At 38.8% G+C, this 27,671-nt stretch overlaps 4 protein-coding genes across 9 annotated transcripts; 2 read left to right on the top strand and 2 right to left on the bottom strand.

Moving 5' to 3' along the window:
- Positions 1-567: 567 nt before the first annotated feature.
- On the top strand, positions 568-5,585 carry LOC108952827 (glycine-rich cell wall structural protein 1). Its single transcript, XM_065107209.1, has 3 exons — positions 568-1,210; positions 2,513-3,171; positions 4,747-5,585. The coding sequence occupies exons 1-3, from the start codon at positions 609-611 to the stop codon at positions 5,445-5,447; spliced, it is 1,962 nt and encodes a 653-aa protein (XP_064963281.1). The 5' UTR covers positions 568-608; the 3' UTR covers positions 5,448-5,585.
- A 992-nt stretch (positions 5,586-6,577) lies between these two features.
- On the bottom strand, positions 6,578-9,268 carry LOC135612774 (ATG8-interacting protein 1-like). Its single transcript, XM_065109431.1, has 3 exons — positions 9,119-9,268; positions 7,697-8,496; positions 6,578-6,961 (listed from the first exon to the last, which is right to left on the bottom strand). The coding sequence occupies exons 2-3, from the start codon at positions 8,486-8,488 to the stop codon at positions 6,887-6,889; spliced, it is 867 nt and encodes a 288-aa protein (XP_064965503.1). The 5' UTR covers positions 8,489-8,496; positions 9,119-9,268; the 3' UTR covers positions 6,578-6,886.
- A 2,817-nt stretch (positions 9,269-12,085) lies between these two features.
- Positions 12,086-20,335, top strand: LOC103985754 (uncharacterized). Of its 6 annotated transcripts, none has more exons than XM_018826629.2 (5): positions 12,086-12,223; positions 13,379-13,559; positions 13,640-13,745; positions 13,994-14,115; positions 20,048-20,335. In XM_018826629.2, the coding sequence occupies exons 2-5, from the start codon at positions 13,394-13,396 to the stop codon at positions 20,233-20,235; spliced, it is 582 nt and encodes a 193-aa protein (XP_018682174.2). In that variant the 5' UTR covers positions 12,086-12,223; positions 13,379-13,393; the 3' UTR covers positions 20,236-20,335. The 6 variants fall into 6 exon arrangements, with proteins under 6 accessions (XP_018682174.2, XP_009401842.2, XP_009401844.1 ...); XM_009403567.3 differs by having other exon boundaries at positions 12,098-12,223; positions 13,384-13,559; positions 13,673-13,745; XM_009403569.3 differs by having other exon boundaries at positions 12,098-12,223; positions 13,384-13,559; positions 13,673-13,745; positions 13,994-14,159.
- A 1,350-nt stretch (positions 20,336-21,685) lies between these two features.
- Positions 21,686-24,942, bottom strand: LOC135612773 (bifunctional L-3-cyanoalanine synthase/cysteine synthase 2, mitochondrial-like). Its single transcript, XM_065109429.1, has 10 exons — positions 24,731-24,942; positions 24,352-24,461; positions 24,183-24,240; positions 23,686-23,949; positions 22,992-23,129; positions 22,790-22,841; positions 22,567-22,646; positions 22,424-22,483; positions 22,222-22,302; positions 21,686-21,977 (listed from the first exon to the last, which is right to left on the bottom strand). Exons 1-10 carry the CDS (start codon positions 24,890-24,892, stop codon positions 21,879-21,881), a joined length of 1,104 nt encoding a protein of 367 aa, XP_064965501.1. The 5' UTR covers positions 24,893-24,942; the 3' UTR covers positions 21,686-21,878.
- Positions 24,943-27,671: the final 2,729 nt, after the last annotated feature.

The following is a 27,671-nucleotide window of genomic DNA, read 5'->3' as shown; positions in this document are numbered from 1 at the left end:
CCAACAAGGTAATGAACTGTTATGTATGATCACTTTCATGCCACTCACTTGTCATGAACTACCTATGCTATCTCTGATTCGAAATGCTAAGTTGATAAGAGATAAAACAAATCATGTTAATTTGGATGTCTGATACATCGGTGATGATGCACTTATCGTCAACGTCGAGTGTTACTCGAACGTGAAGAATCACTTGGACCATCGGATGTCATGGTGTTGATGTCGATGCAATATTCTAACTCTCCACATTTCATTTACCCATATCAACAAGCAAATAAATCCAACTCTTCTTCCGTATCTGACGTGAAACCAAGTTTGGAGGGAGTAGAAGTCGCTTGATAGCAACTATGGGAGAATCCCACTAATAAAGCTTCAAGACGAGAGGAGGAGGACGTGCCAGAGAAGCAAACATGCATTTGCTGAGGTGTCTTCAATTAAAGTCCTCAGTTCACACAGACTTCTTGTGGGGGCCCCGAAAACTACGTGCATTACGGCCTCGGATTTGGACGCTTAGCCATGCAGAGAAGGTCTATAAATACCCTTCGCTACCTCCCTCCATTCACCACTATCTCATCTCTCGGTTCACTACTCGTGCAAGTGTAGCTACCATGGCTGGTAGAACAGCGCGTGTGGAGCTCTGCGCTCTTGCCTTCTGTGCTCTCCTCAGCCTCCAGCTCGCCTTGGCCTCTAGATCCCTGTATGGAACTGGAGCCGGAGGTGGAGGTGGAGGCGGCGGCGGTGGGGGCGGTGGAGGTGGTGGTGACTCTGGATATGGTTCAGGTTACGGCTCCGGATATGGTGAGGGCGGCGGTAGGGGGAGTGCGGGAGGGTATGGTAGAGGAGGAGGAGGTGGAGGCGGCGGTGGCGGGGGAGAAGGAGGAGGTGAAGGCGCTGGCTCCGGTTCCGGGCATGGCTATGGCTCTGGCTCTGGATATGGTGAAGGTGCCGGTGGTGGGAGTGCTGGTGGATACGGTAGAGGAGGCGGCGGAGGTGGCGGCGGGGGAGAAGGGGTTGGTGAAGGCTCGGGATATGGGTCTGGCCATGGCTATGGATCCGGCTACGGCGCTGGTGCTGGTGGCGCTCAGGGTGGAGGTTACGGGAGTGGTGGAGGGGGTGGAGGTGGCGGTGGAGAGGGCTCGGGCTCGGGCTCCGGCTCCGGCGCTGGTTCCGGCTCAGGCTACGGTAGCGGAGGAGGAAACGGTCACTACTAGATTTGATCTCGACGCTGCACTACCGGTAAACAGTAATGTAAGATGCGGATGTGTGTGTGTGTAATACCAAATAAGCTTTCTCGGTGATATAAAGAATGGCTACGTATGTCTTATTGCTTGTTTCCGTAAGTGGAAGCCGTGTCATCAATCTCTTACAGCTACTACTGTGTACGAGTCCTAATAAATGTTGGATGTATAAATTGGCTTTTATTACCTATCCGTTAATGAACATCTCGAACAATGTTCATTTGTCCAAGTAACCCTATAAATAAAGTACAATGAGGGCTCCAATTTATGATAATTATTGTATTTTAATTATCAGAATAAATATTATTCTCTTATACTTAATTACTCAGATGTCCTGACACTAATCAAGTAAAATTATAACTGTCCAATCTATTATTATTATTATTATTATTATTATTATTATTATTATTATTATTATTATTCTGCATGTTATTCCTTCCTTGAAGTCATTTCACCTACAAGAAGGAAGTCCCGTTGAAAGACACAGAAAACTAAGGATTTAGCTTGCCCTGTTATCAACTTGTTCCCATCTCGTATCCGAATCTGATCGCATCAATCCATCAATATCGCATCATACGATCAACTTCGAGGTTATTATACAAGAAAACTGGAGTCTTAGTGCTGTTTCACCTAAACTATCCCGCTGGATTTAGCTTGCCCTGCGCTTCCCCAAGTGTCTCGATGAGAAGAACTAAAAGCAATCTGGTGGATTAGACAACCTTAAAATAACATGAACAACACACGCCCCAACCATGACGAAGCAATCCAAAGGAGAGAGAGAGGGGGGTTGGAGTGATTGGCCACTGGATTGGGACAGTGACAATGACACAAGAAGGCAACGCAGGAGTGCATCGTGATGCGCGTAGGAATCGACCCGAAGCAGGAGATTGACATTTATCTTCATCGTAGCCTTTGAGGTGCTTCAAACGCGGAATAGGGTAGACCTCGGCACAGCAGAAGCCACACCTCGCACACTCGTATATGAATGCGAGGAAGAGAAGGGATGGATAAGGTTGGCCGATAGCTATCCGGAGGGAATCCCACTAACCAAATCGATGGAGACAAGTCTTCAAAAACCAAAAGTGATGTAGACAACGGTTGAGGAAGCAAGAAGAGACAGGGTGGCGGTGAACTACTGGGACCGGACGCGTGTTCCAAACCAATGGACCGCCCACCGCGTTCGGCTTCGTCCACGAGTCCTCGTTTCACACGCGCTTTACTTCCGGCAGCTAAAACTACGTCCACCCATAATGGCCTCGGATTTGGACTGATAGCCATGCAAGGAAGGCCTATAAATTCAGCTCTCAGTTCACTAGTGTTGCAACCATGGCTGGTAGAACAACTTGTGTTAAGCTCTGGGCTCTTGCTTTCATTGCCCTCCTCAGCCTCCAGCTCGCCTTCGCTAGTAGATCGCTGGCTGGAACTAGCGCCGGAGGTGGCGGAGGAGGAGGAGGTGGAGGTGGTGGAGCTAGTGGCGGTGGCTCCGGATATGGCTCCGGCCACGGCTCTGGATATGGCGAGGGTGCCGGTGGGGGGAGTGCGGGAGGGTATGGTAGTGGGGGCGGTGGTGGCGGTGGCGGTGGAGAAGGGGTTGGTGAAGGATCTGGCTATGGCTTAGGGCATGGCTATGGGTCCGGTTATGGCGCAGGTGCCGGTGGCGGGAGTGCCGGAGGGTATGGTGCAGGAGGCGGCGGCGGAGGCGGAGGAGGAGGGGGAGAAGGGGGAGGTGCAGGCGCTGGCTACGGTTCCGGGCACGGGTACGGCTCCGGATATGGCGCAGGTGCTGGTGGAGGGAGTGCCGGAGGATACGGCAGAGGCGGAGGCGGAGGCGGAGGAGGTGGTGGTGGTGGCGGAGAAGGGGGCGGTGAAGGCTCGGGATACGGGTCTGGGCATGGCTACGGCTCTGGCTATGGTAGCGGAGGAGTAGATGGACACCACTGAGTTGTAGTAATGTTCGAAATACGTGTCTAATAAGTGCTTGTAAGACTACTTTCTTGAGATCAATAAAACAACTACTGTTGTTTCTTACAAGTGGACTAATGTTCTCATTGTAAATCTCAATAAATACAAAACCTTATTATTAATCATCAAAATCTTAATTGTATAAGTGGAATATGTAAGACTAATCTTATTTTTTACATCTTAATGGCCATAAAATTGAGTCCTACACATGATCATTCAAATTCGATTGGTCAACTCGTCGGTCACATCAAGATCTCTCGTGATAACAACCTCAACAACAATCAAGATCTTCCGTGATAATAATCTTAACAACAACAAAGATCTTCCCAACTACAGATATCATAAATCTGTTAAAGAAAAATTCTTCATTCTAAACATGTATAAATATTGAGTATTATGTATTATTTTAATCAATTCAATCTTCTTCTTTCTATTTCACTTCTATCAACATTAATATCAAATAATTGGCAAAAAAATATCAGTTCATATATGCCGTCAATACTCTCTAACAAAATACTTATAACATTTCTTTTTAGTTTTACATTATAATTGAATTAAATTTTAAATTTATTTATAAGAATCTAATGAATATATGATATTAAATTAGACAAACATATAATTCAAACTCAACAAAGTTAATTTTATTCCCTCGCAAGTGCTATGGCTTCCAAAATCCCACTAGAAACAGACCCAAAATATTCTCTCTTCACTTCATTATATTTTGATTGAATTAAATATTTTAACTATTTTCATATACTCATTATTTTTTTTATGATTGATTTTAATTTCATGGCCATTTTGATTGTTTCTTTTCTTGTATTTCGACTCTTTGTTATTATCGTCGTTCTTATTCACATTTGATTTTATCGTTGAAGACAAAGATTTTGTCAAGGTGGATCGGATTCATATATAATCATGTCTTAAGATTAGATCTCGATCATACCATAGTATTTGCATGCTTATGATTGATTGTAATCTACTGTTCAAGTAAATCCACCATGCACTGCAATCTTGGTGGTGTTCTACCTAACCTTTCCACTGGATTTAGCTTGCTTATGCTTCACCCAAGTGTCTCGATTAGAAGAAGAGCTATTCAGCGATGTGGTAGACGAAACATAGACTCCGGTGAGCGGTGCAGCTGCTGTCGCATGGCACTCAACTCGCAGATGAGAGAGAGAGAGGTTGGGACACCGACGGCCGCAAATGAAGGTTGGGCGGTGGTGGTTCTCTCTGCCATGCAACAACGAGAGCCATGGAATCAGCATAGTGGAGAACTCCGAGAAGTGCTTCGGACGCGGAACGAGTTCCGAGCGACGTAGAGAACGTTCCAGTGCTGGTGGATGTCGATGACATGATTTGACAGCAACCAAAGGGAGAGATATGGAAATAATTGCAGCGTTGATAGAGAATGCCACTGAGATGGTGACCGAGAGAATCCCACTTGCCGACCTGCCTCCACAAACTACGTGAATTGTGGCCTCGGATTTGGACTCTTAGCCATGCAGAGAAGGCCTATAAATACCCTTCGATTGCTGCTGGGATACAGCAACCATGGCTAGTAGAACTCGTGTTAGGCTTTGTGTTCTAGGCTTCATTGCTCTCCTTAGCCTCCAGCTCGCCTTCGCCGCTAGATCTCTGGCTGGAGTTAGCGCCGGAGGTGGCGGAGGAGGAGGAGGTGGAGGTGGAGGTGGTGGAGCTGGTGGTAGTGGCGGTGGCTCTGGATATGGTGAGGGTGCCGGTGGGGGGAGTGCGGGAGGGTCTGGTAGAGGGGGCGGTGGTGGCGGTGGCGGTGGAGAAGGGGGTGGTGAAGGATCTGGTTATGGCGCCGGACATGGCTATGGGTCCGGTTATGGGGCGGGTGCCGGTGGTGGCAGTGCTGGAGGAGGAGGCGGTGGCGGCGGGGGAGAAGGCGGAGGTTCAGGCGCCGGCTCTGGGTATGGACATGGCTACGGCTCCGGGTATGGTGAAGGTGCTGGTGGCGGGAGTGCCGGAGGATATGGCAGAGGTGGCGGAGGCGGCGGTGGTGGCGGCGGAGGGGAAGGTGGTGGTGAAGGCTCTGGATACGGTTCTGGTCATGGCTATGGATCCGGCTATGGTTCTGGCGCTGGCGGCGCTCAAGGTAGAGGCTATGGAAGTGGTGGAGGGGGTGGAGGTGGTGGTGGAATGGGCTCCGGCTCCGGCTCTGGCTACGGTTCTGGTTATGGTTCTGGGTACGGCGGCGGCGGCGGCGGAAATGGCCACTACTAGATTTAGTTCTATATACCATTAAATTACGTGCAATAAGAGCTCTGTTGCTGTATCAGTAAAACTTATTATGACATGTGCTCAATACAAAATACGTGGGAGCTTACTTGCTAATGCAAATAATAACTTCATGTTGGTATAGCTTCTTGCTTGGATTTATATGGGAAATTATATTATGACAGCTTAATATATATTTGGTATTGTTATATCAATTCAATAAAGAATTTGGTATTTTTGGATTATGAAGCTAAATTTATAAAGAAGCAGCCAACAAATATGGATTGATTATATTGGTGTTAGGATCATTCAAATGATAACATATCAACTTTGCCATATGATTATCTATAGTTTGATAATGATAACATATCAACTTTGCCATATGATTATCTATAGTTTGATATCAATATCCTCTAATGTTATCTTTTTAATTATCATGACCCGAGGCTGATGGGCTAATTAGCCTATCAACTTCGTTTGGTCTAAACAACTGATCAAGCTAAAGTTGATAATAGTATACTCATCAGACCTTTATAAGTCAATTTTAGTCTTGCCCACTTTCGATGTGGGACTAATTAGGGATGTTACAATTACCCCCACTCAAAGGCCCCGAGCCTGACAGGCTAACTAGCCTATCAACTTCGTTTGGTTTAAACAACTGACCAAAATGCTTAAGCTGAAGTTGATAGTAGTACACTCATCAGACTCTTATAACTCAATCTTAGTCTTGTACATTTTCGATGTTGGACTAATTAGGGATGTTGCATTAATTCTATCGTATTGTTATATCAATCATTTTAAGTAATTCTTTAAATGTTATTTCTAAGATCATCCTCTCCCTTTATTGAATAAGATTCCGAAATGGATGGTTTGTGGATTGATTATTTCTCCACCAATGTCTTAATCACATCATTTGGAGGGACTGCAGATGCAAGTCTATATTCACAGCTTAACACAAGTATAAAAGGCTCAATCAACATATGTGAGTATGATTGACTTGGTGAGTTAGTTTACACTTAACTAAAATGAGTAAAAGATGAGGATCTAGAAACACTATTATGAGCTTAATTTAAAATGCTGATACCAGAAAATGACTTGGGCTAAGAGCAGATTTTGCAGGTCAAACAATTTCAAAGTTGACTAAATGAGCAAATGTAAATAAAATACTCATGTCTCAAATACAATGATCTGCTGTGAGCAAAAATGCTCCCATGCACATTAACTGAATGAAATTTAAACCTCATAGATTTTGAATGTAAATCATATTAAACAAATCCATGAAGTAGAAGTTGACCAGAATATGCTACAACTTTTAAACTTCCAAGTCATAGTGGCACTTGAACAAGTCACTTCCCAGTAGTACATCTCATATGCAAGATATGCTTTCTTTTTTATTCGTCATCATCATCAACTTGAGAGCTGGGCCGACGTGTCAACTCAGTGTATCAGCGAGCCCCGCTGGCGGCGCCAACTAGAACATCCTTATACCGGCCAATCGGTCTCAGCATTTTCATCATCCTCTGTCAAAATGATTTTTGTTAGCTAATAAAATAAAAACTGAGCTAAGGGCAGCGCAAACAACTAACTACAAGATACATAAGCCGGAAGCAGCACAGCATAGTCTCTATACCCTTTAAAATCCAAATCTGCTATGCCACTTGAAGTAACCACTTCTCAAAATTATTTCTGATGTATGCATTAATTGATTGATTGTGAGTTCATATGGAAGTTGCAAAACATCATTGATTTCAGTATTGTGTTGCAAAACTGAATTGGTGGAGCTTTCACATACATGGTTGTCTCAATAAAAAATAATAATAAAAAAAAAAGACTACAACGGGGAACTCGAACCCGATACACAAAAGGTTTGGATGATTTCTCTGACTGCTTGTGAATTATAAATATAAAACTAGTTATCTCAAGTTCAAGCTTCTGGGCATAGATCTCATACAAAATTGAGCATAAAAATTTTAAAATTCTTCCCTATGATATGTCATCCAGGATAGGGTATGGTCAAAACTGATGGGACTTCATTGCTGTTGCCAAGTGTTATGAGTATACATGCACATCGAATAATCTAGGTGTTGACAACATCATCATAAAAAAAAATAGCCTACTATCAGAATCATGGATCAGCTGTAACTGATAAAGAGAGGAAGTGTGTGTGTGGTACATTGGGACCATGAAGCTATAATAATTTTTCAACATTTGCTTGTATAGTGTAGTAGCATTTTGCACAATAGAAGCAAGCATACCCCGTCGTTGATGCTAAAGCTCCATTTAATTTGATGAAGCTGCCATTTGTTTCGCTGCCATCGATGCCCCAGAACAATGATTCCCACAACAGCCGCAGCTACAACCACTGACCAAAAGGTATCTGCCTCCTTTGCCTGGCGATACAATGATACTGCATGCCTCTTCCACCACGATTGGCAGGGAAGGTTGGATCCATCAAATTCGTCTTCATCTGGTTCTGTATGATCTCGAGGAGAATCCATATGCACATCGAAAGCTTCTTCACCGTCAAATTTTCTGCCACCCTCACATTCTTCGGAGAGAATAGCGACATCAGGATCAGCATATATATCTTGCTCCATTCCAACCAAATTTTGTCGTTGAGATCTATTGCTGTCTTCAAATCCCATATCACGAACAGCAATTCTACTCCCTTCATCAAAAAACTTGACGGCATGTAGGTCATCATCTAATACAATCTGCATCTTTTCTTTATCAGAATTATCAACTCCATCATTACCAACATCTACCACTGCAGAACTCACATTATGCCTCTCCGGCTTGATATGGATCTCGCTTACATTGGGTTCTATTGGGAGATTCTCATGTTCACTGGGTGGAAACACAAAATGACCAGACATGAATAACGCTGCAGAAGACTCGCGTTCGGTTACGCCTATCTCTCTACTTTCATCAGTAGGGTCAAATTCTGGACCAGGTGATGCAGCATAGGCAGATGCTGTGAGAGACACGACTTCCCAGTCAACCCCACGAGAAGAAGTTCCCTCTTCCTTTTTCTCGTTGTCCGCCATGTCAAACCCTAATATTTATTAGAAATTTAAAAAGATCAAGTCATTCCGGTGCAGACAAAAATACATATCCAAATGAACTCAAGCACACAAGGAAAAGGAGGAGCACATTTCCAGTAAGATCAACACCCAAGAAACAAAATCCATATGGTAAAAAAGCAGAAGTTTTCCTCCATTTTCAACACAGATTCTTCCCCCTTCTTTCATGGAAGCCAAGTTAGCGTCTCAATATCAAATCAAGCAATCATGATTCGTAATAGAAGAAGATCAAACTCTCTTTGTTCGAGGCAATCTCATGATTAATGTACCGCATGAAGCAACAGACATCAATCCATTCCAGTAGAAGCTACAACTGTGAATATTGATAGAAAGCCCCAATATATCGAGACACTCCAACTTCTCGACATAAAATCTACAGTCTCGTCGACGAAACCCACCAAAATTATGCGACGGGTTGAGAATCTAACCATCTAATCCAGCCCAACAAAGTCAAATATCCAGATCAATAAACTGGCACCCATCTATCAAAGCAAAGTACCAAACTGACAGAGACCTCAAACTCTAATATGACGAGATACAACAAAACTAGAAAAAATCATTAGAAGAAGGAACTCAAAAGACGAGATCTTTTACCTCAAAACGGAGATCTTTGACAAGGAAAGGTAGATGGAGCGAGGAGAAGAGGATGGACTCGGCAGAATCCCCAGCAAAGACCCCGGAGGCGATGAAAGGGTGGGCGTGGGCGAGTCGAGATCTTGTGCTTCCGCGATTGGGACCGATTCGGCCGGTGGTCTCCGTACTAAAACTGGCTGCAATCGGTCACCCTCTTTGAAAGATACACCCACGTAAAAAATTACTAAAAATTAATTTATGCTAATTTTTATTTAATTTTATTCCATTTAAGATGAATTTACTCCCTCTGGATCACAACAATATTATTATAGAAAATTTTGTGAGCTTAAAAATTTATTTTCTAAATTGAATTACATTGAATAGGATTATTTTTGTTTAGGATTGAATTTAGGCTTTTTTTTAATTTACTCAATTTAAGATAAATATACAATCACTTTAGACCAAAAACCACTACAATATTATCAGAAATTTTTTTTCAAGTTTTAAGAAAAAAAATTAGAGACATAAGATGTACTATTTTTAAATGTGATTATGCACTTTTTGGGTTATTTTTTTTTTATAAAAGGTATAACTAAACTCATGCTCTTTTCAATAATTCTTAAATTTTCAAAAAAACTTTGAAAAATACATTCCATAGGTTTTCAATAACCATTTTTCAGTTTTAAGCCTTTAAATTAGGTAATTGTACTAATTTTATCACTCAAGAGGTTATAATTAAGTCTTTTTAATTTTACCCAATTTAAGATAAATTTATAACCAACCACTTGAATATCATTATAAAAAAAATTCTGATAATTAAAAAAAAATGTTTTTAGAGTTGCACTATTTTTGTAGTCGTATTAAAAAACTATATAACTCATCTCACTTTTTTTATTTTTTTTGAGAAGTCTCATATTTTTAGAAAACTTTGAAACTGAATTATAAAGGCATAAATGACCATTTTTCTATTTTTAAGCATTTAAAAATATTTTTTTTACTAACTTCAACACTTAAGAGCCTGAATTTATGCCTTTTTTAGCTTATCTAATTTAAGATGAACTTATAACAACTTTGGTCTAAAAATTACTTGAGTATTATCCAAAAAAAATTTTTAAGTTTTGAGAAAAAAATAATAAAGACTTGATTTACATTATTTTTTAATATGATCACACTATTTTTAGAGTATTGTTAATAAATAGTATAGTTTACCTCTCTCCCTTTTAAAAAATACTTAAATTTTTCAGAAACCCTTAAATGACTTACAATATATAAATGATCATTTTTTTCCATTTTAAGTATTTAAAATAAATATTTTTACTAGTCTTACCTCTTAAGATGTTAAATCTGTATTATTTTTTATCTTTATCCGACTTAAGATGAATTTATAACCATTTGAATATTATCACAGAAAGTTTTCTAAAGTTTTGAGAAAAAAATATTTTTAAAGACCTTAGTTATACTACTTTTGGAGTAATATTCAAGAATAATGTAACTCACTCCTCACTCTTTCAAAAAAAAAATGTTAATTTTTTAAAAAAAACTTTAAAATGAATTCCAAATGCCTAAATTATTTTTTATTTTTAATGTAAATATGTTTACTAATTTCATCCCTTAAGAGGTTCAATTTGTGTTTTTATAGTTTTGTATAATTAAAAAAAAACAGAATCATTTTGGGTCAAAATCACTTAAATATTATGAAAACTTTTAAGTTTTAAGAAAAAAAATAGAGACCTTACTATTTTTGAACGAGGTTATATTATTTTGAGGTCCTATTAAAAAAACAGAGTGTAAGCCTTATTAAAAAATCTTATAACTAATATTTTATTTTTTTAAAAAAATCTTAAATTTTAGAAAACTTTAGAAATAAGGTCTAAATGATTTATTTTCTATTTCCAAGTATTTAAAATAAGTATTTTTACTATTTGAAGCCCTTATGATGTGGAATTTGTATTTTTGTTTGAATTTTACTCACTTTAAGGTGAATTTAAAATCACTTTAGGTCAAAAACTACTTGAATATTATCAGAGGATTTTTTTTAAGTTTTGAGAAAAAAAAAACAGTTTTTTGCAATCTAAGTGACATTGTTTTTAACTAAGATGACACTATTTTTGGTTCCTGTTTAAAAATAGTATATTTCACATTAAAAAAAAATTAAATTTTTAGAAAACCTTATAAATGAATTATAAATGCCTAAATGTTCATATTTTCCATTTTAGTAGTTAAAATAGGTACTTTTACTAATTTTAACCTTTATGGGTTTGAATTTGTGTCTTTTTATAATCTTACATAATTTAAGGTGAGTTTACAACCGCTTTGTACCAAAAACCACTTGAATATTTTATAGAATATTTTTTAAAGTTTTGAAAAAAAAATAGAGAATTGTTTGAATGATATTTTTAGGGGTATATTCAAAACAATGTAATCACATTTAAAAATAGTATAATACTCATCTCTCACTCTTTCCAAAAATTCTCAAATTTTCAGAAAACTTAAAAATAAATTATAAAAGCATAAATAACCACTTGAATATTATTAGAGAAGATTTTAAAAACAAATTGAATATCATATTTAAATATAGTGTAATTCACCTCTCATTCTTTCGAAAATTCTTAAATTTTCATTAAACATTGAAAAGGAATTATCATCCTCATTTTTTTTATGAAAACATTTACAAATAATATCCAAATCATAGGATTCATCCCTACCAATAAGCTTTCAATATAAAATTATTTAACATAAAAATTATTAAATAAACTTTTATATTAAAATAATTAAAAATATGAATATCATAAATAATTTTAAAAAATAAAAAATATTATACTTTCCCCTTTAATATATATGTATATGTATATATATATATATATATATATATATATATATATATATATATATATATATATTACTTTTATTTATTTGAAATCCATAACGACTCGTTGATTCGGCCCAACCGAATCTAATTTGATTCGACCCAATTGTCATCAAACGAACGCAAGTCGCTACGGTTGAGTGAAGCCCGGTTTCTGAAGCAGAGACTAAACCCCCTCTTTGTTACACGACCACCTTCTCCCTCTCCGCCTCATCACCGTCTTCCTTTCTCTCGGCAGCCGTTCTTCTTCGGAGATAAAGGTGGGTCAAAGCCCAAAATTCTCCCCTTCTTTTCTTCTCCCCTTCCTTTATCCGTGTATTTCGAGCATCGATCTTGAACTGTTTCGGTAAACCAGCTTGAGATGTAGGCGTACGCGGTGGGAAGTTCTTGCTTCTTCATCTGAAAATTAGGTCTTTGATTGTTCAAGATCCTGGTCCATGACCTTGTTTCTGATCTGATTCATTTTCCATAGTTTCTACCACAAATTATAGTTCTTTTCAGGTTACGTTTTATTCTTCACAATGGAACTGAGATGGGAATGGAAGGTTACTGTGGAAATGCGTGCAAGAAATGAGATTTTTGGAATCTGGGTTTGGGTTTTGGATGATGTGCTTTCATAGTTAATAGGCAACAAGAAACGTATTCTTACTGCTTTGAGGCGGTTACGTTGAAGCTGAACAGTTGTTTGTATAGAGAAAGAGGTTTTGTGATAATTAGGGTTGTTATTTTAGTGATTGTGAGTCGTCACTATTAATAGATTGGTCGGAAAAAGTGGGAGGTATTGCGATGCATATAACTAACTAGGTTGGAATTTCAACTTCGGAACTTCGGGTATGCTCAGAAGGTAGGATTTCCTTGACAGTGACTGTGAAATGGAGTAACCCGATGTCCGAGTCTTGTAGAACATAGATAAAAGTTGTGAGAGATAATGGTTACGGTGAAATACTAGTAACTGTCATGAAAAGATGGATTCAAGCCGGTCGTTGTTCCTACTTTGAAAACTTGGCTGAAACTAGACTTGCCTGTGGCTACATTAAAACTAGAATTGATTCAACCTGTTAAAAGATGGATCCAAGTCATGTAGGATATGATATGCTTCATTTTATACTTAAGACACTTGCAAGTAGTGTCAAATCTATTCTCAACACCTTGCTTATAGATTTGTGTTCAACATTGTCCTCCTGTATGCCTGCCTTATGCTAAAATATGAGATGAATATCACCTCCAAGTGCTACTTTGCTTCCAACCTTTTCTATTTGGTTTCATTAATGCAGTTCTTCTGCATCCGTTGCTTTCTATGTGCAAGCTTTTTTTCAGAAATGGGAATGTCATGCAGCAGTTATACATCAGATTTGCTTTATTCTGTTCTTGAATTTGTTTATGTTATCATATCGTCTCAGTATGTGTATTTATAGTGCAGAAAACTGATTATGGGAAAATGGAGTACAATGTGGTTATTCACAAAGAAATCTGTAACTGGTGCTTTGATTGGTCTAACAATTTCGGATCGATATGGCTTCATTGTTCCTGTGACAGGCAGTTCTATGCATCCAACATTTTCTGCCTGTGATGCTAGGTTTCCTGGATATCTGAAAGGTATCTCATTATGGAAGGGATTTAGTTTAAAAATTAGTTTATGGTGAAAATGTCTTCCATATAAAAAAAATTGTGAAAAGATTTTTTTGTCTACTCGTGCTCACTACACCCAGCTGATGTTGTACTGGTCGAAAAATTCTGCCTGGAAAAGTATAAATTCTCACATGGCGATGTAATCACTTTCAAGTAAGTTTTCATATATCCATCTGTTTTTCTGACTGGAAAAGTATAAATTCTCACGTGGGGATATAATCACTTTCAAGTAAGTTATCATATATCCATCTGCAGCTGTTCAGCTTAAGGACTATTTTGTTCAGAATAACTTGTTCAACCACCATTTTACAAGATTAAGCATATGTGTGTAATCAAATAGTATATGCATACTTCAATCCATATTAATTTTGGTCTAATTCTTGTTTTGGGTTTTTTTATAGGTCTCCAACTGACCACAAGCAGAATTTTGTTAAAAGATTGATTGCATTGCCTGGTGATTGGGTACAAGTTCCAGAGTCTTCTGAAATATTGAAAATTCCTGAAGGGCATTGCTGGGTTGAAGGTGATAATGCAGCCTGTAGTTTGGATTCACGATCGTTCGGCTTTGTATGTCACCTTTGAGCATGGAGTCAGTTATAACTTAACTTTTTATTTTGTTCTTCTCATTTTACATTCATAATTATCTACTTTTTCTTGTATGTTGTATGCGTAAATACTTTTAATTCTATCATGATGTTAGAACCCTTGCAGATTCTAAACTTGGGGTTGATCTCTTTAGGGGATCGGCCTCCTTGGAACTCTATAGGGGTTCCTCCCTCCAAGTTGTTGCTCAAAGGCTGCAGAAAAGATTCATCTATTGCTTATGAAAAGAGAAGGAATACATGGCTATTTATAGGGCTTCTAAACCCTAACTCCTTATAGGACTCCTACTTAAGACTCTTACTTCTAACCAACTCCTAATAGGACTCCTACTCAAGACTCCTATTCCCTTACAACTCCTAATTCTTCTATAAGAAAAAACCTCCTACATGAATGACCATCTCAATTAGGACTCTCCTAGCTAGAGTCCTAACAGAATGTCCCTCTCAATTAGGACTCTCCTAGCTAGAGTCCTAACAGTTTTACATGAATGTTCCTCTCAATTAGGACTCTCCAAGCTTGAGTCCTAACAGACCCACCCTCTTCAAATCAGCCTTGTCCTCGAGGCTGATGATTCGTGAATTCTGGGAATTTGATCTTCAAATCGTCATAGTTCTCCCAAGTGGCATCTTCTATTGGTAGGTTCGCCCACTATATTAGCACTTCATTAGTGGGTCGTCGTCGTCGAGTCACGATCCGTCGATCAATAATGGCACTTGGCTGGGTCTGGAGTTCTCTTTGGGTAGTCATATTTGGTGGGTGACTTTGGGCTGTCTCCAAGCACCTATTTAAAACTTCCGTCTGACTGTTGGTTTGTGGGTGATATGTCATACTCCTTTTCAATTTAGTACCCTGCATATGAAATAACTTTGTCCAAAATCTGCTGTTGAAGATGCAAGTAGAATTTGTCACAAGCACAATGCGTCCCTTATAGCATTATTCTTTTGAGTCCTGATTGTAATGAGCCACGGAGCTTTGGTGCTTCCTCTAATTTTTTTTTTTATCTTACTGGTCTCCGAATCTTCCTGCCATTCCGTCTTAATATCCTCAAGGAAGTCGTTGGTTGGAAGTAAAACGACCGAAAATTCAGCTTGCTCAGGTAGCTGCGAAAGCGCATCTGCAACAATATTCTCTTTCCACCTTTTGTAAGTTATTTCATAATCAAATCGAAGAAGTTTTGTTACCCATTTTTGCTGCTCAGGGGATAATATCTTTCGCTCCAAAAAGTACTTGAGGCTTTTATGGTCGGTTTTAATTTGAAATCGTCGACCAATCAAGTAGGGTCTCCACCTTGTTGCTGCGTGCACAATGGCGAGCATCTCCTTATCATATGTTGACTTATTTTGATGGGAGGGAGATAATGCCTTGCTAGTGTATACGAGTGGTCGACCATCTTGCATGAGAATGACTCCAATTCTGACTCCAGATGCGTCGGCCTCAATAACGAAGGGTTGGTTGAAATCTGGTAGTGTTAGCGTCGGCGTCGTCGTTATGGCTGCCTTAAGTTTGTCGAAGGCAGTGGAGGCTCTGTCCGACCATTGGAAGACATCTTTTTTCAGTAAGAAAGTAACTGGTGCACTGATCTCTCCATAGTTTTTTATGAACTTGCAGTAGTAGCCTGTTAAACCCAGAAAGCCATGTAGCAATTTTATGTTCCACGGGGTCAGCCAGTTTTGCATTGCTCCAATTTTGAAGTGGTCTACTGCCACACCTTCCTCTGATATAATATGCCCAAGATATTCCACCTTCTTATGAAGAAAGCAAAAATTCATAGTGGTTGTTGTGTGTTCAAAAGGTGGTTTTCGGTATGTCTTCTTCGCATACTCGTATTTGATGATACCCGGATCGAAGGTCCAGCTTTGTAAAGATTTGTGCTCCCTTAGCAACTCATCTACTACTGGAATAAGGTATTTATCCTTGATAGTTATGCCATTGAGAGCTCGATAATCAATGCATATTCGCCATGTTCCGTTCTTCTTGCGTACAAGTAGCACCGGTGAAGAGTAGAGGTTGAAACTTGGCCGAATAACTCCTGTTTCGAGCATCTCTTTTACAATCCTTTCTATTTTATCCTTCTGGAGATGTAGATACTGATATGGCCAAGTATTTGCTGGAGGTTTGCCTGAAAGAATCGTTATATAATGATTATGCCGACTGGTAAGAGATAGGTCGTGCGGTTCGTCAAATATATCTGAAAATTCAGCAAGCAAAGGAAGTAGGTTTGGATCTTTAAATTCTATTGGCTCTCCCTTAGTTTGCTGCTCAAGTTGTACCAAAAGGCCGCTGCATGCTTTATGCAAAACCTTCTTCATTTGTTGTGTGCAAATCGTCGTTATGTCGCCCTCACGTTTCCCGTTCAGTATCACCTGTTTCTCCTTACTGTAAAATTTCATAATTAGTTGCATAAAATTCCAAGAAATTTCACCTAATGTCGTCAACCATTTAATTATGTGCATGGCCTCATGATCATCAAGAGGGAGAAGGAAGAAATATGCAATTATCTCTTGGTCCTGCAGCAATAGTTTCTCCTGCGGGCGCCTACGATCACAATTCAAAATCCGTCCGTCGACGACCTTAACGTCAAACCTGCTGCAATTCTCAATAGGTAAGGCCATCTGGATAGTAACCTTACTATTTAGAAAGTTATTAGAACTGCCCATGTCGCTGAGAACAGTGATCAGTTGTTGTTTGAGAAGGCCTCCAGCTTTCATCGTTTGCGGGTTTGAGTAGCCGGCTAGTGCATGTACCGTAACTTCAGTCGGTTGTGGCTCTTCTTCTGCATCTTCTTCTTCATGTTCAAGGCTCTCTTCTGGATGTTCAATGACCTCTTCTTCTATTGGTTCAATCATAAGAAGTCTCCCTTTCCTACAGCGATGCTCACGACTCCACGACTCATCACAATGCCAACATAACCCCTTCGCATATCGCTCTCGAAGCTCTTCTCTTGTTAACCACTTTGGTGTAGGGACTTGGTCGATAGTAGGGGGGGCTGAGAGCTTTAATATTACTGGTTGAGGAGCGACCCTAGTCCTCCGAGCTTCATGGTTCAATTGCTCCTCTTGATGTCGTGCGAAAGAGATGGCTGCCATCAGCGTATACGGTTGTCGCGCTTTAACTTCTCCTCGGATCTCCGGCTTCAAGCCCTCAATGAAGGTCCTCAATAGCTGTTTTTGAGACCAATTATGAGTTTGATTAGATAACCTTTCAAACCTGGTTTGGTACTCCTGAATGGTGGAAGTTTGTCGGATCTTTGCTAGTTGTCCATCAATATTCTCGTAATCGGTTGGTCTGAAGCGGATCAGCAGTCCTTCTTTGAATTGTTGCCATGAAAGGACTCCATAAGTATGTTCAAACCAGTCAAACCACTGTATAGCATCCCCTTCAAGATGTATAGCTGCAATTTTCACCATAGATGCATCCGCGGTTTTGTGGTACTAAAAATATCGCTTCGCGCGCGAGATCCAACCAATCGGGTCTCCTTCTTCCCATCTAGGGAAGTCCACTCTCATGCATGGATAGTTGGATTCAGTCATAGGGCCTCCCCTCTCTTGGAAGTCATATCTTTGGGCTTGGTGCGATTGGGCATAGCTCTCTCCTTGATGTGATTTCTTCGTGCTTAGTGGTCGGCCCAATCTGAGTTCGGTAAAGAGCGTCCGAATCTTATCCTCCATTCGTGTCTCGAAGGCTTCGAATTTAGCATTGATTACCTCCTCAGATGCCATAGTATATGCCGCCAAATCTGTGATGTTAAAATCTCTCTTTTGTTGTCGGGTTAAAGGCATGTATTGGTTGAGAGAGGTGTTGGTCGAAAGGGTTGGTAGATCGGTGGATGTAGGCTATGGTTTAGGCTTGTTTTGTGGCTATTTTGGGTGCAGTTTGAGGGTGTGGTTTGGTGGAGTTTTAGGGCTTTAGATGAAAGTTTTGGATCTGTTGCAATTCACGGGGAGATCAAAGGATGATCCGCGGTGGTGGAGATGATGGCGGAATTCGGTGATGATCTTTTAAGCAATTGTGGGAATTGCTTTGGATGGTTGTGGAGGGTTGATGGATGACTGTGGAAGGGCAGCGAGACGCTAAGAACGCTGCTATGATACCAGGTGATTAGAACCCTTGCAGATTCTAAACTTGGGGTTGATCTCTTTAGGGGATCGGCCTCCTTGGAACTCTATAGGGGTTCCTCCCTCCAAGTTGCTGCTCAAAGGCTGCAGAAAAGATTCATCTATTGCTTATGAAAAAGAAGGAATACATGGCTATTTATAGGGCTTCTAAACCCTAACTCCTTATAGGACTCCTACTTAAGACTCTTACTTCTAACCAACTCCTAATATGACTCCTAGTCAAGACTCCTATTCCCTTACAACTCCTAATTCTTCTATAAGAAAAAACCTCCTACATGAATGGCCCTCTCAATTAGGACTCTCCTAGCTAGAGTCCTAACAGAATGTCCCTCTCAATTAGGACTCTCCTAGCTAGAGTCCTAACAGTTTTACATGAATGTCCCTCTCAATTAGGATTTTCCAAGCTAGAGTCCTAACACATGACTTGTCATTTTGGTACATAAGCCCAGCATGGCTTTACTGCAGCCCAGCATTCCATTTACTTGAGATTTGCAGTCCAACATTGTATAAGCTCCTGTTTGTCTATAATTATTTTACAAAGAGAATACTTAAAAGAATCAAATTCATAATTCTTTTACATTATATGAGCTCCTGTTTGGACCTAGATTTATCATATTACTGTGACAACAAGTTTAATGACCAAAATCTGTATGAAGGTTATAAAGTTTGACATAACTTAGTGCCAAAAATTTATTGGGGAACTACTTTTCATCAAATTGTATCCTTATGTTTAAGAACCTGACCTATTTACTTCTTTAGTAGTGCCTTGGCCATGTTTCAACATGTGGGCCAATGTTGTGGTTGCAAAACATAGCCTTCCAAATCCATCTATTCTGCTGATTGCGCCATATTGAACAAATGTCATTTGGTTCCTGCACACAATGGGGCAGGTTGTCCACAAAGTTATCCAGCATATACCCTTGTGCCACTATCATGGATTGCTACATGTATACCACAAAATCATGTCTCTGACTAGGCATTACATTACGTGCTTGTTAGTTTAGTTAGTAAAGACTTTGATAAATCATTGCAAGGTCCTGGGCTCGAATCTCGCCTTTGCCACATACTCTTTGCAAAAAAATTACATTACACCATCCTGGACTATGTGATTGAGCTCATGATATACTCACTGGAAGAGCACAGATATGCCTGGTTAGAACTGAAACATGCCACTCAGGATACTGCACAAATATTACCTTTTAACCGAAACTGTGGTATACACGTATCGGTTAATTTGTACATATTTATTAACTTACTGAATTAAGAAGAAATTAGAAAGGAAACTACATAGTATTTATTTGAATTGGATTGTGTTGGACAGTCTATTAATACTTATGTCTAATACTGAAGACATTTTCCTTTTATTGCATTATCTTTATGTTACATGACTTTTGCCTGATGAAGTCTGATGTTGTCACTTCCTACTGTTCAACTCTTAAAATTGTGAAACATGGGAATCTTTAGTTTGCATTTACTGCATTACTCTGCTGGTATAAAGGAACTTCTCATATCATCTAGAGTGAGGCATTACTTCTTGCTTGGTGCTGACATTCACATTGGGATGTTTAGTGGACATCTCATCATTATTCCAAATTCATGTGTAAATTGAAAGACTGAAACATCTTTTAATGTGTGCCATTTCTGATGCTTAATTTTGCAGTATTTGGCATCTTTAATATGAAGAACTATGAATCTTGCTTATCTACAAGACTGACAAGTATTTATCTTAACTTGCAGGTTCCTCTGGGTTTGATTCAAGGGAGGGTGACTCATGTGATCTGGCCACCCCAACGAATAAGCCAAGTGGAAAGAAAGAAGGCTATCGAGAGAATTTCACCACATTAATTTATTTTGTTACAGATTATCTACCATTTCAAGTCAGATTCATACAATTGTTGAACCTACAGTCTGCCCTTTGCATCTAGGCCATAACTGGATCCATCCTTAGATGGACCTTGTATTCTTCATCTATTCGAGTTTCTGTGCCATTTGTTTTCCATGGCAATCATAAATTCTCATTATTTATCACTTTGTTGGGGAATTAAGCGCTATTTCTAACTAGTTAGATTTCCCCTTGAAACTTACATGACCAACACATCTTAGGAGAAAAAAAGTTCTCTGCTGCGGTTAGCCTACCTGGCTGTTAATTTGCTCAGCTTAAGTAATATGCTTTCTCTATTTTGTTGCCTTCATGAATCAATATATACTTAATGTTAACATGTGTCTCTGCAGTATGTTTTCGGCCTATTATTGGTTCAAAAACATCTTTGTGAGTGCTGTGAAGTGCAATCACCATGAAAACATTTGCTGTTCTGTTCTAAGTTTTAGAGAGAACTAATCGTAGGCTGCCAAGTTTTCTGCTTCTACATTAGTCGTTTCTGCATGACCTAATAGAGATGGTTTTCCACATGAGTGTCCCCATGCCTTGAATCAAGAGAATCTCGACTTTTGAAAGAACCAAAATTCTTAGGCATATGAATTTCGATATTAATGCTCAGATGTTTACGAGGCATTTATGGATGATTAGAAAAGAGTTATCTGTTCTCTCTATAAAGGTCATGATGGGTACTATATTTGCGAGCAGAAGATATTTTTTTTCACTCTTAAGAGTTCCTAGATGAGTTACTAAATGAATTTTAACTATTCCATGTATGTATAATTAGTTGTCATTTATTTTGTCTTCAAAAATAGGGAATAATTAATATATTAAAAATCATCCATGTTTGGAAGATTGTTCAAAATTATCACTATATATCTCATGTCTTGTAGACCTTAGAGGATAGAGTGATTTGAATGCAAGTACTGTTTCTTGAAAGGCTTTATCCTTCTTATACAATTGTCTCCTCAGTGATTCTTTAGATAAGTGAATTATAAATCTTATATTCCTGACTAGCCTCCTTATGTGGAGATATTGATATCTTCTATATGTTTCAGGGTAGTAAGCTTGTTTATATCTTTTGTTTAACCTATTCCACTTGTTTGCTCTTCAACTAGTCATCAATGATGCATATGAATAGGATTGATGCATTCTTGGATTCCAAGTCATTGTACAGGGAACTCTCCTCTGTACATCCCTCTTGAAGGAAATGTCTAATAATGGGAACCATTGACTTCTTTTTGTTACTTGTCCTCAAAACCCTGACTCTTTGCATACCTTAATTCTTTTAACTTGATCTTTCAATGGCCAAGCAATTGGTTTTGTTCTTCTTCTCTCAAGAGTCTTGAATCAACATGCTAATAGAAGAATTGTTCTTGCACTGTATGGATAATCTCATAGAGAACTTCCTGTAAAGTTGAGATAGAACCAAGCTGGTAGTTTTCCTAATTCTCAGTTCCTGTCCTCTTTTACCATTTGCCACAAGAAAACAAACCAAGTAATCAACCTCACATGCTGTCTTCATATCTCCTCTCACCAGAAATGAAAAGGAGAAAAATACAAAAGGATGTTGATGGCAATACAAAGTTTTTTTTTGGGTAATACATGATACTTTTGATCGATATTACTAGCATTTGGCATAATTCGATATTGATCGATTAAGAAATAGTCACTGACGAACACCAAACTAGATTAGTCGACCGGCACAGGTTGCATCTGCTCTGCTTCCTGCCTTAATTCTTCAAACAAGGCAGATGATAAGTACCTCTCCCCCAAGCTTGGCAAAACAGTCTGCAACGCAAATATCAGATCATGTTATTTCCTTGGCATTCACCTGACTAAAAAATGCTAACATGCTGATTTATTACAAAAGCAATGAACAAATAGAAGCAGTCTGCATGATTTCTATCGGTGTCCGATCAAGTAAATAAAATGAAGAAGACAATTAAGTTTAGAGAAGAAAGCTATCGAACAATATAATCGATATGCATTAGTAAGTTGAAACTTCCAAACTACATATGACATAATTGCATACCACAATAAGTTTGCCTTTGTTCTCTGGCATTCTTGCAAGTTGAAGTGCTGCAACAGTATTAGCTCCAGAGGATATTCCAACCTACAAACAAATCAAACCAAAGTGACATTTAATGTAGATTGAAACAAAATTATTTAATTCTCATCACAGGAGAACAAAAAAAATTTCATTTTAACATGGGATAATTGTATATGGTCATTACCAAAAGCCCTTCCTTTGTTGCCAACTCTCTAGCCATCTTTACAGCATCCTCACTCTTGACCTGCTCAAAGTTAAGATAGTGATTACATTAAGAAAAAAAATTGCCAAAGATGTTCTAGAATGTCCGAGTAAAACCTAACTTGCCTCAAGAACTTTTTCCATTACATCCATGTCCAAGATCTTGGGCTTAAAGCCAACACCGTTACCCGTGATAAGGTGAGGACCTGCACCGGAGCTTGTGTAAAATTCTTCGATGATGTAGCATTAAGAAAACATTATCTGATTTTGACTACAATTAAGGATTATACAGTCATTTGCCTTGGCTTATGATTAGTTGTAACGATAGATTAAAATGCTATGTACCTACCTGGCTGACCACCATTAAGAATGTTGGATTCAGCTGGCTCAACTCCGTATATCTACCAAAGATCGTAAAAGAATGAGTGCAAAAATTAACAGCCTACATGCATCACTCGTAATAAAATCTGCATGATTAATCAAACATGACTTATTTTTTCAGTACATCTCTCGTTAGCATCGAGAGTCAATCTCTTTGATGGAGCACATACCTTTACATTAGGGTTCTTTGATTTTAGATACTGCCCGACACCGGTCACAGTACCACCACTCCCAATTCCCATTACGAAGATGTCGACTTGGCCTAGTGTATCATCCCATATCTCAGGGCCTGTGGTTTCAAAATGTACCTGCATGCTCTTGTTAGATATGAATAACTACAAAAAATTACTGCAAATAGATTGGATGAAATGCTTAGATTTTTTTTCCTCTGTTTTCTATCAAAAATCAAAACAAAACAAGATGTGATAACTACACTTACCATATTAGAAAGAGATAACTCAGGGAATTTTTCTTCAACACTGATGAAACTTTCTTTTATTAGCTACTATGCATGGATGTACCATGAACATCACAGAATTAACTATATTATGGTTAATGTCTAATTTGTGAACTTTGCATTGGAGTGCTAAGGACATCGGTAGATTAGAGATGGAAAGAAAATGTCTTTCTTGCTACAGGACGTTAACGGCAAAACCAATTAGTGTAGGCCGGAATCTTCAAATACTGAAGTAGCTTAGGGAATATTTCTGAGTATGAAGTGAATGCAAATGTTAGTGTCCGAGCAAAAGAAATATAATATTTAATATTGGATATTACGAAATTACTGAAAGTTCAAGACCACATAGTTTGCTCAAAATCAATTGATGTTGTGACCATATATCTAAAGAGGCAAAAGAAAGTTACCTTGACATTAGCAGGATTCTCAAACTGTTGAAGCATGAACGCATCTGGGTAAGACTCCATGAGTTGGTATGCCTTCTTCACTGTTCCCCCCATCCCCTTGGTTGGATCAGTGAGCACTAAGTTTGCACCAAAAGCCCTCATAGTCACCCTCCTCTCAAGACTCGTATACGAAGGCATCGTAAGCACAAGTTTATAGCCTTTTAGAGCAGCCATAAAAGAGAGCCCAATGCCCATATTTCCAGATGTGGGTTCAATTAAGGTTGTCTGATAAGAACCAGTGATGATAAGATTAGTATGAGCATGAACTAAAAAATCATATCATCTTATTCTTTGACTTATTTCATCTTAAGGTATGTGCAACAGGGTAAACGCCAGATCTTAGTTTTGAATTGCTTTGTTAGAGTTAGATATTTGATTATTGGATTGTGTTAATTCAACCAGAGCTGCAAGAGATGAAGTGGATCAGAAAGGATGGACATAAAACAAATAGCGATAACCTTGCCAGGAGTTATCAGCCCATTCTTCTCAGCATCTTCTATCATGGCCACAGCCGGCCTGAAAACAAAGAAAGAGAAGTAGACTGAGCAATTGCCTATCAATCAGATGGTGGCCAAGCCCACATCTTGCGGACTACATGAAGACAAGAGACAGGGGAACATGTCATACCTGTCCTTCACGCTGAAGGAAGGTTGCAAATATTCCAGCTTTGCTGCGATCTGTGCATGACAGCCTTCGGTCACTTTGTTCAGATACACCATCGGCGTCCTCCCAATAAGCTGCGTTCACCAAATCAAACTCTTGTCACCAAGAAAACAAAAAAAAATTCATTTTTGCTCTTTTTCTCCCTCTCTTTCTGTGCGTTTTCACCAAATCAAACTATTATCAACAAAAAAAGATCAATTTTTGCTCTTTTTTCTTCCTTTATTTTTGTACATTTGTCGAAGTTTGAAGATTGCTTGAGGATAGATGGAAAGAAAGAGATGAATGCAAAGCAAAAGGTTATTGCCCGACGAAGTGGTAAAGCAAAGAGCAAAACGGGGCTCACTTGCGTGGCTTCCTTGTTGATTCGGAGGCCGGACAAGTCCTTGAGGTTTGGAGAAGCCACAGCAGGATCCACCGCTTGTTGAGTAGAGAAGGGCGAGGCCATTCGCAGAAGATGCAACCCGCTCCTTCCCCTTCTCACAAGCTCCATCATGTTCCTCGCCATCTCTCTCTCTCTCTGCCTGCTGCTACTGCGGCCGCTGCTGCGCTCTCTCCCTCTCAATCTGTTCATCTATTTATCTTATTGGATGGCACAAGTGGGGCGCCACGCGTTCAACGCCAACCACGTTAAGCGGGCGGATCTCCTGTTAAATCACAGGCAGGGAACAGGATATAAGCATCTCGCGGACGTGAATGTGCTTCCGTGTCGATCATTAATTGCACACAAAGTGGGACCCCGCATAATGACCACCTCATATGTTCTGTTTGGTGGTTGTACTAAGTCACAAGTCGAGCAGACCTTACCAACTATTTGGTACATAAACTCGACTGCTTTTATAGACCATCTTCCCAAAAGAATCAAAGCGGAATCGACATCATGGCAATTACACGGCTCAAGATGCATGCACGGAACCCATCGATGCAGCCATCATGTTCGCCGGAATCATCATGCAAAGACAAGAGAAGATAGGACGGATAGGGTGACGGCAATCAACCGAGATGGTACAAAGGACAGCGTCAATGACATGGGTGTGCTCCGCATCGCAGCCACCGCATGAAGGGCGGTGGGAAGAAGAGGAGACAGCGGGCAACGGGTCAGAATTGGGCTCAATGTTGTCGGTATCGTAAGAACGGGACCAAATACAAAGCATCGGAAGGCCATCATCACCCACCAAAAATTCCCACGAGAGTATACTATTTATTCTTTTGTTGTTCGACTGATTTCCTGCGGTTTCCGGGAAAGTGGTAATGTTTCTTTAAAGAATAATTTTAAGTGGTTCTTGATATATAACTTGAGGAAAGACATTGGCTTTGATACCAAAGGGCAATATAGTGACTAAATAAGGATATGGCAAGAGGAGTCTCTCTCTCTCTCTCTCTCTCTCTCTCTCTATAAGCTCATTAAGCTCGAGTATCCCTCGTGAAAGAACTCGAAGAAGAGTCTTCATGGGGTTCTAGCATGCCTAATGTGTCCCCATCGAGTACATATATATAATTTTATATGACTCAACATATTTATTTATATTTAATAAAAAATCTAAAAATTTTATAAGATAATTTATCTAAAAATTTTAATAATAAGGTTTTACTATATGATACTTTCATGTTTGGTTTTTAGTATGGGGCACCTATTTTGTTGAAAATTCAAAAATATCTTTTTAAGAATCGATCGAACTGTTTCAAAACTAAACCAAAGACTAGTTCGGTCTGATCTAAATCTTAATATAGGTCGATTGGATTTAGGTCGGATCATTTGATGCGAATTTGGGTCGAATTGAATTTAAATCAAAATATAAGGGGTATAGACCAACGAGGGTTACATTTGAACGAGGATTATGCTTTCAAGCTTTTAACTTATGTAAATTTGAAATTTCATTTCAAAATTTCTTGTTATGATAAATTCTTGTAAAACTCATTTAAACTCTTACATATCTTTAAATACATACAAAATATGAAAGACTCAAGTGCCAAATATCATAACAAATCTTTATATTTCATTTTATAATATAAATAGTAGCAAATTTTTACCAGTTCAATATATATGTCATTGGTGACATGTTCATCTTCATCTAGAGACAAAGCTAAAACATTAAAGTTGAGATCATCTTCTTTCTGTAACCCTATCCTCCAAGAGATTTTATACACATCTGGATTGAAATCGATCAGCTTACTAACAATATCATGGGCATAATATGTATTATGTCATTGTGGTTGCACAAAGCTTAATGATCAACTGATGGTTACGACGATAACGAATAATAAGAAGGCTAATGTACTTTTGTTCACTTCTTGCGTCGTTGGTGATGATAATCGTGACCCCCCTTCCTCTCCTTTATGAGAATGGCTTGTTAGAAGGATTTGATGGAGATGGTGATAACTTCGTGATAGGATTCAATGCTAACGACACCACCAGGACCCAACGGCGACAATGCCACCATCGATATCTGATGTATTGTGATAGGAACTCCAACCTAATGGCTAGGGTTCATAATAGAGGGTGACAACAATAAAGATGGTAATAGAGACGATGAAGACGATGATGTTTGTCACCAACCACCACCAACAGAGTTCATCATTATTATTGTTGCATTAGTCAAACGAGAGTAGTTGGATGATTTAAGAGATAGAAGGGGAATCTAGGTACTAATAATAAATAATTTAATACTTAGTCCTATTGAATTGGTCTATTTCAATAAATTTGATTTGGTTTAATCCATCACATTGATTCAAGCCAAAAAAATAAATTAAACAAAATCAAAGTCTTTAGTTCTACTATGCAAAAAGGGTCTGTCTCCTGGTTAAAAAAAAAAACATGGGCACCATCTGATAAACCATTATTATTGGAGACTTTTTGATGTACATTATTTTTATATAATAATAATAATAATAATAATAATAATAATAATAATAATAAAAGTAGAAAATATATTCTTTAGTTATTCCAAACTCAAATCATAGTAAGAATTTTCTCTCCTGACATTTATAAGAAAATATGAAAAGACAATTCAGATGCGGAAGCGATCCGAAAGCGACGAGGAAACGACCTCAACTACAAATGAACATCAAAGTTTATGAGTTACTGTAGCAGAGCTCAAAACTCAAATCTCTAAGCAGAAAACTAAGCACATTCATTCATAGGGAAAATAAAAAAGATATTTTAGAAAACAAAGAGTATTCTTGGAATAATAAATTTATTTCTGCATCAATACTCTGTTTAAGTTTCCAAAGTGCATTAATCTCCAACACTCCCCGACAAACTCCAATTAACTCTTTGACCTGTGGTG

This window comes from Musa acuminata, chromosome BXJ2-5, assembly GCF_036884655.1.
Source record: "Musa acuminata AAA Group cultivar baxijiao chromosome BXJ2-5, Cavendish_Baxijiao_AAA, whole genome shotgun sequence".
In the NCBI taxonomy this organism is placed as follows: Eukaryota; Viridiplantae; Streptophyta; class Magnoliopsida; order Zingiberales; family Musaceae; genus Musa; species Musa acuminata.
This window is presented reverse-complemented; position numbering and strand designations above follow the sequence as displayed.

Bases quoted from the DNA above. Each gene is read 5' to 3' on its own strand.
- LOC108952827 (XM_065107209.1), top strand. From the start codon at position 609: ATGGCTGGTAGAACAGCGCGTGTGGAGCTCTGCGCTCTTGCCTTCTGT. The intron at 1,211-2,512 runs GATTTGATCTCG...TTGGACTGATAG, and splicing joins GGAGGAAACGGTCACTACTA to CCATGCAAGGAAGGCCTATA. The intron at 3,172-4,746 runs ACCACTGAGTTG...GCTGGGATACAG, and splicing joins TAGCGGAGGAGTAGATGGAC to CAACCATGGCTAGTAGAACT.
- LOC135612774 (XM_065109431.1), bottom strand. From the start codon at position 8,488: ATGGCGGACAACGAGAAAAAGGAAGAGGGAACTTCTTCTCGTGGGGTT. The intron at 6,962-7,696 runs GTATGCTTGCTT...TCATTTTGACAG, and splicing joins GCTTTAGCATCAACGACGGG to AGGATGATGAAAATGCTGAG.
- LOC103985754 (XM_018826629.2), top strand. From the start codon at position 13,394: ATGGGAAAATGGAGTACAATGTGGTTATTCACAAAGAAATCTGTAACT. The intron at 13,560-13,639 runs GTATCTCATTAT...AATTGTGAAAAG, and splicing joins GTTTCCTGGATATCTGAAAG to ATTTTTTTGTCTACTCGTGC. The intron at 13,746-13,993 runs GTAAGTTTTCAT...GTTTTTTTATAG, and splicing joins GGCGATGTAATCACTTTCAA to GTCTCCAACTGACCACAAGC.
- LOC135612773 (XM_065109429.1), bottom strand. From the start codon at position 24,892: ATGGCGAGGAACATGATGGAGCTTGTGAGAAGGGGAAGGAGCGGGTTG. The intron at 24,462-24,730 runs GTGAGCCCCGTT...TGGTGAACGCAG, and splicing joins TCAACAAGGAAGCCACGCAA to CTTATTGGGAGGACGCCGAT. The intron at 24,241-24,351 runs GTATGACATGTT...CTTTGTTTTCAG, and splicing joins TCCTTCAGCGTGAAGGACAG to GCCGGCTGTGGCCATGATAG.